General features: G+C 42.8%; 1 protein-coding gene across 14 annotated transcripts in view; it reads right to left on the bottom strand.

Moving 5' to 3' along the window:
• The window catches only part of SGMS1 (sphingomyelin synthase 1), a 109,391-nt gene that overhangs the window by 14,836 nt on the left and 81,536 nt on the right, over positions 1-13,019 (bottom strand). For 13 of the 14 annotated variants that reach the window (XM_072870077.1, XM_072870079.1, XM_072870080.1 and 10 more), the window contains one exon: positions 57-899. In XM_072870077.1, coding sequence (XP_072726178.1) covers positions 57-679 — 623 coding nt within the window. In that variant the 5' untranslated portion in view covers positions 680-899. The remainder of the gene's footprint in view (positions 1-56; positions 900-13,019) is intronic. The other variant, XM_072870089.1, reaches the window with a different exon arrangement.

Genomic DNA, 13,019 nt, shown 5'->3' with positions numbered 1-13,019 from the left:
TCCAAAAGCTGTCAGAAGTATACCCTAGCACTTGGTTTTCAAAAGGTTTTACTTACTTGTATTTTAAGAGCAGCCACTGAACAAACCACAGTCCTACAAGGATCATGCCGTTGATTTCACAAATAGAAAAAGCCCATTGCACCCGATCAAAGCGATCAAAAAATGCATCTGGTAGGGGAGGCTGCACCTCCTTGGGAGGCACTCGTTCATGAACAACTGAGATAGTCACTGTGGTAAAGATGAAACAAAAAAGTGCATAAATAAAAGCCAGGAAAGTCTTGCCCCATTCCATAGGATACTGTGAGCGCTCTGGCTCTGGCATGGGGATCTTTATCATCTCCTTCTTATACCCATTTGGCATCCCATTCAGCTTCATTTTACTGCTAAAGCCATTCTCACGTGTGGTGTTGCTCACACTGACGCGGATGTGCCCGTTGACGTGCCCATTTTTGTGAGCCTCGATGTGGTGAGCCATTTTTAAAGTTTCAATCATGTGCAACAGCCGCTGTCCACTGTCGGAAGACACCCGGGAGAGAGGTGTCTTCTTAAAATCCTCCTCCGTAAGGTTGATCAAATCCTGCCCGGTGAAGCTCTTCAATGGCTCACAGTACTCCGGCACAGCATTTTCTGTTAGCCAATTCGTCACCTCCTCAGGTGACCACAACACCACTTCTTTCATCTTGCCAGGCAGCCAGGGCACAGTCTGACATTGATTTTAAATTAGGCAGCAGTCACTGCAACTCCAGTGCATTGGAAAGCTCCTCCTTGGCTTCATCTTGTCCAAGGAAGCAGTTTGGTAAGAGGTAAGTCCCCATCTCTAAGCATCTGAGACGAGCATCCAGGCGCTGTGGCAAGCATAGGAAATGGTTCACTTCATATTCGTGTTGGCATTCTTCTTCCTAAGGAGGGGAAAACCCCAAAACCAGTCATTAGGACAGCATTTACCAATAGTTTGCGATTCATGTTTGAAGACAAAATTACTGCAAAAGAATAGCTAGACTCTGGCATGGAAAAGACTAACTGATTTGAGCTCTAGCCTTGTACACACAGCACTGTCCTTTCTGAGCTTGCTTACTGATTTCTCAAGAGCTTTAACAGTTTTGTATTATAATCACAACTTTGCAGCTGTGGGAAGGACTCTTTCCTGCTCTATATTTGTTAAATTTTCTATTAGTATGCAGCTCTGTAACCAGTACCCAAACTCCTCTTAAAATCATAATACTAATGGATTTAAGGATCTACAGAGCAAAAGTTTAGTGTTATTCACGTCACAAACCTTCTCTCCCCGTTACAGATATCTTAATGGTATCTTAATGCAGTATGTTGCCTCTAGTTATTGAATAGGAAGCCTGTTTTTTGTTCTGCAAAGCAAAAATATCTAGTGTACCACAAAAAATGCTTTTCCGCAGGTCAGCAACACAAAAAAAAAAAATTATGTAGATAAGCAAGGTTATACTCTCTGGGCCAAAGCACCAGCGGGAAAATCAATGCCCAAACAGGTTAGCGTGAAAATAAATTGAAGCATTTAGATTTGCAGGACTCTAGCAGATGTTTAGCAGCTCTTCAAGGTAAATTTTATGGTTTCTATGGTATACTGCTACAATTCAAATAAACGTTTGTCATCAGCTAAAAAAGGAACCAGTAGAAAAATGAAAGTGAAACTTAAAAAAAAAAAAAGGGGGAACTAGGTAACAAACTTTTACTCCCAATTAATTACAAAAATAGCTTAGAAAGCTTAGAAAAACTGATCACTTCCAATGCAAAAATTACAGGAAAACATATGTTATTTGCTGGAACCTCTTCCTGCATTTTTGAGACACAAGCAGCAAAATTCTCAGCATGAGACAGCAATCATGTGGCAGTGAACACCACCAGCAAATTCCCAGGTTTGAGATGTTTATTCAATGAACAAACAAAAAATGGTCCTCGCCAGAACAAAGAGAGGAAAGCAGTTAGAACCCTTGTCTCCAGCCTGCCATCCCATGGACCAAGTCTCTCCTGCAAGAGGCTGAGGCATTGTAAACACAAAGTGACCTAAAGAAAGTAACAGCATGGGGTAAAAAACACTTCATATTTTCAAAAGTCATATCATGCCTTTATCAGCTTAAAGAATATTTTTAGCCTCTTACAAGCTGCCAGATGTTTGTGTTTCATCACAGGGAGCAAAGTTGCACTGAGGAAAACCAAAATAATCTACACTACTGGCACGATTTGAGTAGAAGTCGTACAAAACAGATACAGAGCTATACTCCTACGCCAAACGTGACCATGCTGCACATAAATATATTTTTTGACCTGTTACCTCTAAACCGAGCAAGAAACACAAGATGCAGTTTTTAATCTGTTTCTCCGTGGAATGAACCAGGTCTGGTGATTAAGAAAAGAAAAAGCTTTGGATAAAGGACTAGCATATGCCACCTCTCACTGGGCACACCATGCATGTGCACGTATTTAAATCCGTGGAGCAAACAGGGATTAAGATTAATATTCCCCCTTGCGAATATCTGCGCTGTTTTAAAACAGCGGAAGAGAGAATACAGCTCTATTTTCTTTCTTTCTTTTTTTCAGTGAAATTATATGTACTGAGGAAGGCTTTTAGCCACGGATCACTTCATTATTCAAGTTGTGTTTAGCAAATCAGTATTTAGTTACACAGCTCTGAACATGGAAAAAAAGGATGGATTAAATTATGCATGTTAACCCACATTAGAAACTCCTACAAGACTTTGACCAAAGGAGAGCAGGTCCTGAAATCAGGGTCTGAAAACAGGGCACCTGAAATCCTGGGTCTGGCACCAGCTGCAGCACAAAGCATGAACCCTGCATCCTTACTCCATGCCAGGGAGAGCTGGTGTCACCAGCAGTTATGGGAAGATGTTTTGCCTCCAGCTCCCCGTTTGGCCTCAGTCTATGCTTTAAGGGCAATGTCATCCTTGAGCTGTCTTGCTTGTGCTAACGCCTGTGGCTTGACTCACTCACTGCAGACCAAGGAGATGGAAACATCATCACGTTTTTGATGTCCACAATATTTCAGTCTCAAGTGATGCACCAGTAATTCACAACTCAAGGAATCAGTGTCTATGTGAATGAAAATGCAACACGCTTTCACACCTGTCCCAGGGTCGAACCTCAGGTTGAAATCCATGAGATGCAGTACCAGAAACTGCACAGCATCAAATTAACAACTAATACTAACAGACTTCCCTACAGGCTTGCTGTTTCCGAGGGTACCGCCTTACAATCTTGATAAAGCCTATTTTTTAACCCTGTTACAAAACCTGGGCTCTTAGTCTGCAGCAGGACCTCATTTTCCCAGGCCATTTACAGCTACATCAGGTGCCTCTCCAAGTTTTGCTTTACAAATTCAGCATGGATTTGGGGTTGTCGGAGCACTCTGTGTACACCACGAGGTGAGGCAGTATTAAACCTCTTGAATTTTAAACACTGGAGTGACTGAATCACAGTTTCCCAAACCACTCAGAAAGGAGGAAAGTGGACCTTTAATCGTTATCCTCCTGACATACCAGCCTTTCTGTCCAGCCCCTCACAATGTACTGCAAGCTTCCTGCATGCTTAAGGATTCAGGATCCCAAAGACACAGTGCAAAGGGCTGCATTCATCACTGTTCAGGAGCCTGTACGCCAACTTTCAAATTACACCTCCTTACTTACCATGCACATACACCTCCTCCTGCCACGCCTAAGCCAGTAGTTTTTAAGATGAGCTCTGTATGGAGCCTAAAAGAAAAAAAAATCTGTTGCCAGCTGCAAATACTACTCTGATACTGGCACAAGAGTCATAATATACTGGTGTAACCCCATGATACCTGGCCTGGCAGTGTTATGAGAAATAGCAAATGTGTGCGTCTTGCAGTAAAACTGCAGGGTTTGGCAATATTGCTAAAAACTACAGTCAATTCAGGAACTTGCTCATGCTTTAAACTCACCATCAGTAATGCTATTAAAGGTACCATACAGAAGAATAAAGACTGCTCGACTCCAATTTTTGTGTCTTTATGGAATATAAAATATAAATATATCTCCTAAGAGTCTTTGTGGGTTTTAAAAATGAGAAATCCCATCTCACACACAGAGACACATACTTTCACCCCATCTCGTCCTCTGTGGATGGATGGACAACGATGGCATGGGGTTCACCAAGGACCAAGAAGCTACTGAGCAGAAAGCTTCAGTCCTCACAGATGACGTCTTTGAGAGCACGAGTGCAGTGCTGGCCAGGTGCAATCCCAGCCTGCTGCTATCACATCACCAGCGTGTAAATCACTATCAAACACCTTTTGTAAAAGCAGAGTAACTGATACTCATGGGAGGAAGGCTTAGAGGAAAGATAACACTCTGCCAAGGACACAGGCTATGGAGTTGTTTTCACTGAGAGTTAAAATGAGGAAAAACAACTAAAATTTCTAACGAACACCTATCATTCAAACCTCTATTTCAGTCTGTCTAATGGGGGAGGAATAGGCAAAAAAAAGCTTCTTTACTAACACTTTCCAGCTTGTCACATTAAAAATACTTCATTTTCTAATTGTGCGTTCATGAAAGCTTGATCGGGTGAGGTTCGCAGAAACAATATGGGAGACTACAGCCCTTGCTGGCCCCTGGCTTCCACAGAAGGTCTTCTCCTGTCCACAAAAGCTGAAGACAGAAGGTGGGGATGGGCATTGGCTGCTGTCGGACCACATCCACTGGCTTAGCTTGGTCCCACTGCTCCAGCAAGGCACGGGCAGGGGGATGAGCACACACCCAAGCCTCCCCAGCTCTGATACGGGTTGTTAGCCTGGGCCAGGCAACTAAAACACTCCCTCCATTCGCAGCAGATCTGCTTCATTAAGGAGCCTGTACCTGATAATGAATCATAAATAACAATGTGATTATCATAATAATACCAATTGCACTATGATAATGATGCTGTGTAAAACCGGTATCTCAAAATACCCACACCGCAAGACTGAGCAGGATGAAATAACTTCAGCAAGGGCTCCAGTCCTCACCTCCTTGTGTTTACATGACCTTTTTTCCCCTGCTCCTAGCAAACACTAAAGTGCTAACTCAAAACTTTCAGATCCTTTTCCACTTTCCCGACAGGGAGTATTTCCCACTATCACTTCAGTCTGCCCATATGAGGGTTGTAATACCATGACCACCGCCACCCAAGTGGGTTAAACAAGTATTTGAGAGTGCACTACATAACCTTGCATATCAAAATCTGTTATCTTTTGCATCACTTTGCAGAGACGCAGTTGGGCATAAGGACAGAACGTGGGAGCATCCACCTCTTTGGTTAAAGGCCAAGATAATCAGCAATAAAATCATCAGCAGGCTATACCTCCACACTTGACTTGGCAGCCAAGGTGCAGAAAACTCTGCAGTTTTCTGTCTCTAGGTCTGCTTGGAGGGTAACTAAGCACTCACGTTGGATGTCACTGTTTCAGATTTCATTTCAAAGTCCATGGGCTCACCACTGAGTGAGCGACGGACATCCCCCAGGCAGGTGGCACGAGACTTTGTCTGGGATGGCTGCAGGGTCCATGGAGCAGTAACCTTCCTCCACAACCCTGGAGCTGCCTTATAGGTTAAGACACTATTCCCTATTACCTCTAAACTTGCAAGCATTACATTTCGCAATTAACACTTATGAGTTACCTAAACACCTAAACAGCAAAAAAAGACCCCCAAAACCAGTTTGTTCATCTCTGATCTCCTCCTAAAGCACTTTGAAACCTGACCGAAGAAAACCTAAGTCTTCCCAAATCAAATCACGCCTTCCTCATGTTTGTACAGTGTTTTTATTCTCTGAGCGAGGACTTTTGCTGCCAAGGCAACAGTCACTATAGAAATCAGTAAAATAACCAGCCATTTCAGAAACCTCCTCACAAGGAGCCAAGGAGGTTTTCAAATCCTTTCAGAGGCAGGGGGTGTGTTTCAGTTGCAACACCGAGCATCCTTCCCAAACACCCCAGAAAAGTTGAGATGATAAAACCATTAGTAAAAAATAGTGTTAAAGCGAGCAAGGTCCACGGATAAGCACAGTTTGAAGATAAAACAGTGACATTTTCTCCCTTGGAAAACAAACTCAGAGATGCACACTGATTATGTGTGCACACACGTAAGCAGGAGAAAAATCAACTGCTGTAAGGACTGAAGTTTTAATGCTTTAGAAACCAACCCATGAGTTAATTTCCCAACCTCTCCGGTGAGCAGAAGTTACACAGAGACCAAATACTCCGGATGAAAGTCAGGAGCTCTTGTCCTCCATTTTTACAGCACAAAACAAACTGTTTGTAACAGCAGGGTCTGAGTCACTGCTACAGTCACCTCCTCTGTACTTGCAAAGCACCTCTGCACACCAGTTTGCAACCAGGCTGCCAGAAATTATGTGCTGGATATCACTAACAAGCTCTCAAGCAATGTACCAAATTGCTTCCCTCCCTCCAGGATAGCCTTGCCTCCAAACCAGAGATTGCCCCTTGCAAGAGGCTGCACCACTAGCAAGCAAGAGACGGTTGGCATTTTAAACATTACAATAAGGCTGGTTTTGTGCTGTAAATACAAATATATGCAACTGAAAAATATCTGTAAGTATAAAATTGAGGCACAGGTGGGCTCACGAGTTTCACGGAGCTCTGAGATAGGTTTCCAAGGTCGGTCCCAGATGGAAAACACTGTCCTGCGGACACAAAGTCAGAGCAAGCAGAATTACTACTACGAAAAGAGAGGCTGGGATCAATATGTGAAGCAACACCCACATACCCTGAATAGCTACTTATGCAGCTTCAGAGAGAGGGGAAAAAATTGCCTGCATACTAGATAAATCCCCAAGCAGCCCATTTTTTCTAAATTACTCTATAGGAAGAAAAAAAAATCTCACCATATACTTCCTATCCTAATTTAACAAAAAAGTAAGGAATGAAAATCCACTCACAGGCAGGGATCTCATTATAACAGCTCTGAACCCAAGCTCAGAGTTCAGTGGCAAGGATTTCAAAGTGAAAGTACTTGCATCAAATCTGAATAACCAGACAGCTCATCTTCAGATGGGAAACACTGCTAGTGAGTATCTCTGCTACAAAAATGCATCACCTATATTGCATGTGCGTATGTGTATAGGTACATACATGCACACGTTCTATACTAGGTGACAGATACACCTTGTCCCTCCAAACCTGATGAAGCCTCATCCCTTTGCTTCTTCATTAGCCCTACTCTCTTTGCTCAACTTTCTTCCTCCCCCTTCTTCTTCCTTGGGCTTGGAAGTAGTTATGGAAACCAGCAAGGAAACCAGCAAACACTCACAAGAAGGCTTCACCTGACCACCAATCTCATCACGGGAGCAGTTGCTAAGCAGGGCTTCTGTTTTGACACTGCGGAAATCCTGCTTCAAGTGATCCGGTGGTGGAAAGGAGGGGGTGGAGAGGGCAGGTCCTGCCTTTGTTTTAAGTTACAAACAATTATTTTAGACTGAAAAGTCTCCTCAAACGCAGGAGGGAGAGCCAGGCACCAGGACCAGAGCCCCAGCTGGCACCCGCAGAACAGCTATTGCCTTGCCACCTATGGCAGGGATAACCCAAGCACACCTCTAATTTTGTACTGCATACCACAATCCTAATGTCTAAATCCTAAATTAATGCTACACCTGCAACAGAAGTGGGATGAATATTAGGTTATTTTTGAACAGCTGCAATAGGAAACCCACCTTCCGACTCTCCACCCCAAATGCTTTTAGTTCTGTGCAAGAAAGATGCAAATAACACCACAAAGTTAATTTGCACTGGGGGGGTTGGGGGTGGGGGAGGTGACAACCAAAAACCAAAGCCACAGCTATATTCAACTACTAAGAATATTATCCTTGTGAGAAAGTGGGCTTGTACTATTTCAGCCCTCCACCTGCAAAGGAGTGCGTGAAAATATTAACGGACCATCACAAATCTTTACACGAGTAATCTGCTTTGACACCAGGATCTTTAATTCTTCAAAGACTTCTACAGCAGGACTCAACCCATCCACCACATCAGTCGCTTTTTTGCTATATACAAACAAAAACCCCCATGGATACCACAACACGCGCTGCACTCAAACCTTGAACCTTGATCTGGTTTCTGGACTGAAGCAACCCTAAGTGTTTCTGGGCTCTGCGCTTGGGCAGCAGCAAGCTCTGGCCATCATCTCCAACGCAGCTAAACACACATCTGTGTTACGCCTCAGGATCTGGGTCAGCCGAAATAGTCTCTGGAAATAGAGCCCCGTGTCCTCATCCAACCTCTGAGCTAACTCCGTTACTAATGAGAACGAAACGATACTTGCCTTCCTCTTGAAAAAAGCAGAAAAAGTGGTTTTTCCCTCCACAAGGCATAGAAATGGGGAGACGATGGGGTAGGGCAGAAGGATGGAAACAAGAAAATAAGGAGAAACTAAAAGTTCGCAACAAGCTCCATATTTTAACTTGGTTAACCGAGTTCAGGTGTTTTGATTTTTTTGTTGTTGGGGTTTTTTTACCTACATTGAGTACCTAAAAGTCATTTATTGTTAGAAAGCCAGATTTGTGGTGAGCCTCCAGGAATCTAAGTAGTAGCAAGAAAAAAAAAAAAAATCAAAACAGAAAGGCAAGTTTTGCCTAAGGAAAGTGAGGACAGTCTTATGACTGATGGTAACGTGCTTCTAAAATGCACACTCCAGCCTATTTTGCCAAACCAGCCATGCAGATTGGGAAAAAAAAAGCCAGATGAAACCACAGTGAAAAACAGAGCCCCACTGAAGGCTTAAATCAATTAATTGCCCTATTTTTTTAATATTTGGGTTTTTTACTGGACATGTGTTAGACAGCATCCAGACCACAACAGTTGCTTCCTCCAAACTGCCTTTCCCTGAATTACGACTAAAGCAAAAGAAAACCGAGTTTACACGCTCAGAATCCCAGCCTAGAATAATGTTTCCTTATTTCATTAGAATTATAAATATTTTATTTCAAATACACTACTTTTGAAGTCCAGCATATCATACCCAGACCAAAAAGACTCCAAGCCTCAAGAGCTGAAGTATAAGTATCTATATATCTTCAGGCAAGATGCTGTTTTCTGCATTTCAGCTGCTACTATTCATAAACCCACTCAAAAGGCACACCATCAACGTTATTCATTTTCAATGCTATTACCCTTGTAAAACAAAACAATTCCTGGGTTTGTCTTTATTAATTTAGTTTTATCTAACACATACTGATCCCTTGTCTGAAAGACAGAACACCACAAATATTCAAGATTATTTCTGGTATAAATAGTCCTAACCCAATTTTTGAACACATATTCCTCCTCTTCCCAGCAGTATCTGTTCAGCATTGTACCATAAATCAAATATTTAGATCTGGAAGACGTATATCTGTATGAAGGAGAGGAAGACTCTTATTGCACATTTGGTCTAGAACAACCAGAAACCCAGGAAAGACTGGGGAAAAGAAAAAAAAAAGGGCATTTTTGATTACCCATGAGTTATGGGTGTACAATCTTAACGATGGGAACCCATCTCACTAGAGCCAGATCTACTGAAAATTCAGATGAACTGCCCTGGCATCTTCCTTTTGTGGTTAACACTACAAGCAAGAAAAATATCTCTCAGCTCACTTGCCAGACTTCAGCCACCTTCCTTACTCTCTTTGGCGCCAGTCTCATGGACGCCAAATCACGCTGTTTGCAGTGGAAATCTGCCACTGTCAGCATTTGGCGTGATGGCAAACACACGCTCGTGTTCATTCAGCAAAATCCAGTGCAGCTGGAGAGACAAATCCTCTCCTCCTCAGTCCACCCATCCAGCATCTCCTTCTTCAAAAGCACGAGTGCCAGAAAGGGATGGCAATTCAGACCAGCTCTGTTCCCTGCTCTAAGGGTCCCTATTTTTTTGCCTTTTATAGATAATTTCATGATTGTTGCACATGATTGGTGTTTCAGGACTGCTGCTGCTGCCACCAAATGTGACACTTTGACGCTGCAACAAGCTCCAAATTTCAGAATTTGGACTTCAGAAACCCAAGATATTCCTCCCCCAGTGCTGAAAAGTAGCTTTATCTCTGTATGGGACTCCAGATCTCAACACCATCGATGAGTCATACTCAGCTGCTCCCAATCTATGTCAGTCATGCCATCTCTCCCATTGATTATTCTATGATACCAGCAAATCCTACTTAAATCTTGCTTCTGACAACAATTCATCATTGAACCCAAAGAACAGGTATGCACAAAAGTCCTCCCCAAAACTTTAAGTGTTCCTAACATTTTTAATTGCCAGATATTTTAAGAGCACAAAACAAAGTTGAAAACACACTTGCTTCCACACTGACACTGACAGTGACTGTGTGTACTACCAGGTATTAGTCAAAAAATTTCCAAGACCACAAGCAGAATCACTTGAAATCATTATAGTGTGTTCAAAGTCTGCAAAATAATTTATGTTTTAAATATTCCTCTCAGCTTAAAGTTATGATCAACTATGTTCACAAATAAGGAGAGATAAGGAAAGGTAAGAAACTTGTATCTTGCTATCTAACTGTTTTGGAAATTATGAATATTTCAATAACCGACTGAAAGCCTCAGAAGTAAGTTCCTCCTGCAGACATCCAATTAACTTTAAATTTTTTTTCTAATGTGCCTGCATCATGTTGTCCTAACATCTTTATGGAGATGTCCATTAGCCACCCAGCAACTCTGGTTATGATCCCAGGCAGGGTAGCTCTCAGCCATCCTTTCTTCTGCAGGTACTGACTCCACTGTCTGGCACACCGAACATGAAAGACTGGATGACTGCGTAACAGATTCACATGCTGAACTGGTAGGTTTTGAACACATCAATGAAATCAGTTCAAAAAGTAACCTGTAATTCCAGCCAAACAAGCGAATCTCAGCTCGAGGTACTGGGTAAGTATGACTAGCTTGCATTCATGTCATGGAAATTAAGCTACATTTAAAAATAGTATTTAATGAAAACAATATTTCAGCTCACAAACTCCCCCACCTGGGGAACGCTATCATCAACTACCTACCCACGGCCCATAAAACTGCTGCAAAGCAACTCAAAACAGAGTGCAAAGCTCAGTCAGCAGTTCATTCACAATTCACAACCAGAAATAATTACAAATACTTAAATCAGATGCCTCTTGAGATGGTTGTTCATACGATACCTCTTCTCCTGCCACAGAAGGGATGGAGGGATCAGACCCAGCCTGCTATCATCAGCACATGATTGTCCAGCTGCTAGCACGAGTGCACAGCCTCTAGCAAACTTTGCTTATTAGTCTAAACATTTTCTTTTAACTAGAAGGCGGCAAACTGAGCTGTACACTATGAACTGTATGATGCACTCCTCAAAATCTGTGTTTCCTTTCATTAAATTGTACATTAGGTGGGAGGAGTTAATGGCTTCTAGCACAGCGCTAGACATAATGTCATTTCCATGATCCACCCCATTGTAAGTGTCCATGGACTACATCACAGCGCGTAGACTTTATCAAGCACGTAACAACTGTAGCTCCCTGCAGTGAACATTGGGTGCTTTCCATCCATGCGCTGCTCACAGCAAACAATCAAATAGGTCAGATAATTTCAGTTGGTTTAGAAAATAAAAGCTGCATCCACCCTTGGGGGGGGAAAAAAAAAAAATCAGCATTCCTTCCCAGAAAGTAGATGCGTGAATTAACCGTTTAATCAATTAAGGGATGCCTGTCGCTCTGAAAGGATCACCGAGCTGCTTGCCTGCAAAAGCAAGACTAGGCTTCATAGGTCCCAGTACACAAACAGGTTAACATGCATTAAGGAGGACAAGCCCTTATTGTTTACAGCAACAAGAGAATGGCAGAAACCCAGCAGCACTTTCCAGCCACAGAAAGAGGAACCCAAGTAAATTGCAGGGAAGGAGATGAGAGGGAGGGAGAGGAGGAAGGATTTAAATCTGCGGTCACGTGGACGCCATAGCTTTCTGCGAGCAGATGGGTGAAGCCCAGATTAGCAAGGTATTAACGAAAGCAAGGCAGTAATGCTGATGAGGGGCAGCTCGAAAACAGCCAAACTCTGACCTGCCTCGCCAAGCGGAGCAAAGCTCCCCTCTCCCGGACAGACTGGTGTCAGCCACAAAGTCACAGCTCTGCTGACTGGTGGGAAAGGATGGGAGATTGCAAGAGAAGCTGAGCATGGTTGGAAAAAGCTACTAAGGCTGAAGCTAAAAGACAAATGGCAAAGTAGATAACAAAGCAGCAGCTACCCAGGAGAGTGCAATATTCCTTTAAATCAACCTTCAGCAGCAAGATGCAAAAGGTTCGCTGGGAAAAAGCCCTTCCTGTAGGTAAATACTCAGAAGACACACTCTCTATAGGGACGTCCAGCAGGATGCAATATCTCTGCTGCGTACCTGAGTAAGCAAACAAAACAAGGGAATAACAATTATGCTGATGTTTCTAATGTGCAGGGGTTCATCCAAGCAGCAGAGCGGTTAGGATGCTACGGTACTGCAGAAGGGCTCCTTGTCAGAAGAGTTTGAGAGTGGGACACTGGTAAAACGCCGTCTAGCTGCCTCATGACAGGCTCTATGACTACGCAGCACTCCCTCAAGGCCTGGGAAATGTATATACACCTCCTAAACAGATTAGTAAACAGAATATTTTAAGAGTACAAAGCAAGTAAGGGCCAACCTGACATAGGTGCTGCTTTACCTACCCATCCCATGGTCAGACTCGTTCTACAGGACTATTCTTGAACCATGCTCTGAACATGCATCTTTAGGTAAATGCTAAGAACATCTTCAAGATCATCTAAACCTGATAAAATACAGCATTTTAATACAAGGCCATAAAAAGAAATTATCTTCCATGTAGAAAGATCATGAAAATTCACCATCAGTCCTCCAGTAATGCCAGTACTTCTCCTGCAAGCAATACAGAGCTGTTGAAATGACTACTGACAGAAAAAAAGTACTATTTTGGAAACGATAAGATCAAGTACTGTAAAGTGTTCATACCAAAAGATA

Source organism: Ciconia boyciana, chromosome 8 (assembly GCF_034638445.1).
Source record: "Ciconia boyciana chromosome 8, ASM3463844v1, whole genome shotgun sequence".
In the NCBI taxonomy this organism is placed as follows: Eukaryota; Metazoa; Chordata; class Aves; order Ciconiiformes; family Ciconiidae; genus Ciconia; species Ciconia boyciana.
Note: the sequence above shows the minus strand (reverse complement) of the source record. Positions and strands in the feature narration are given on the sequence as shown.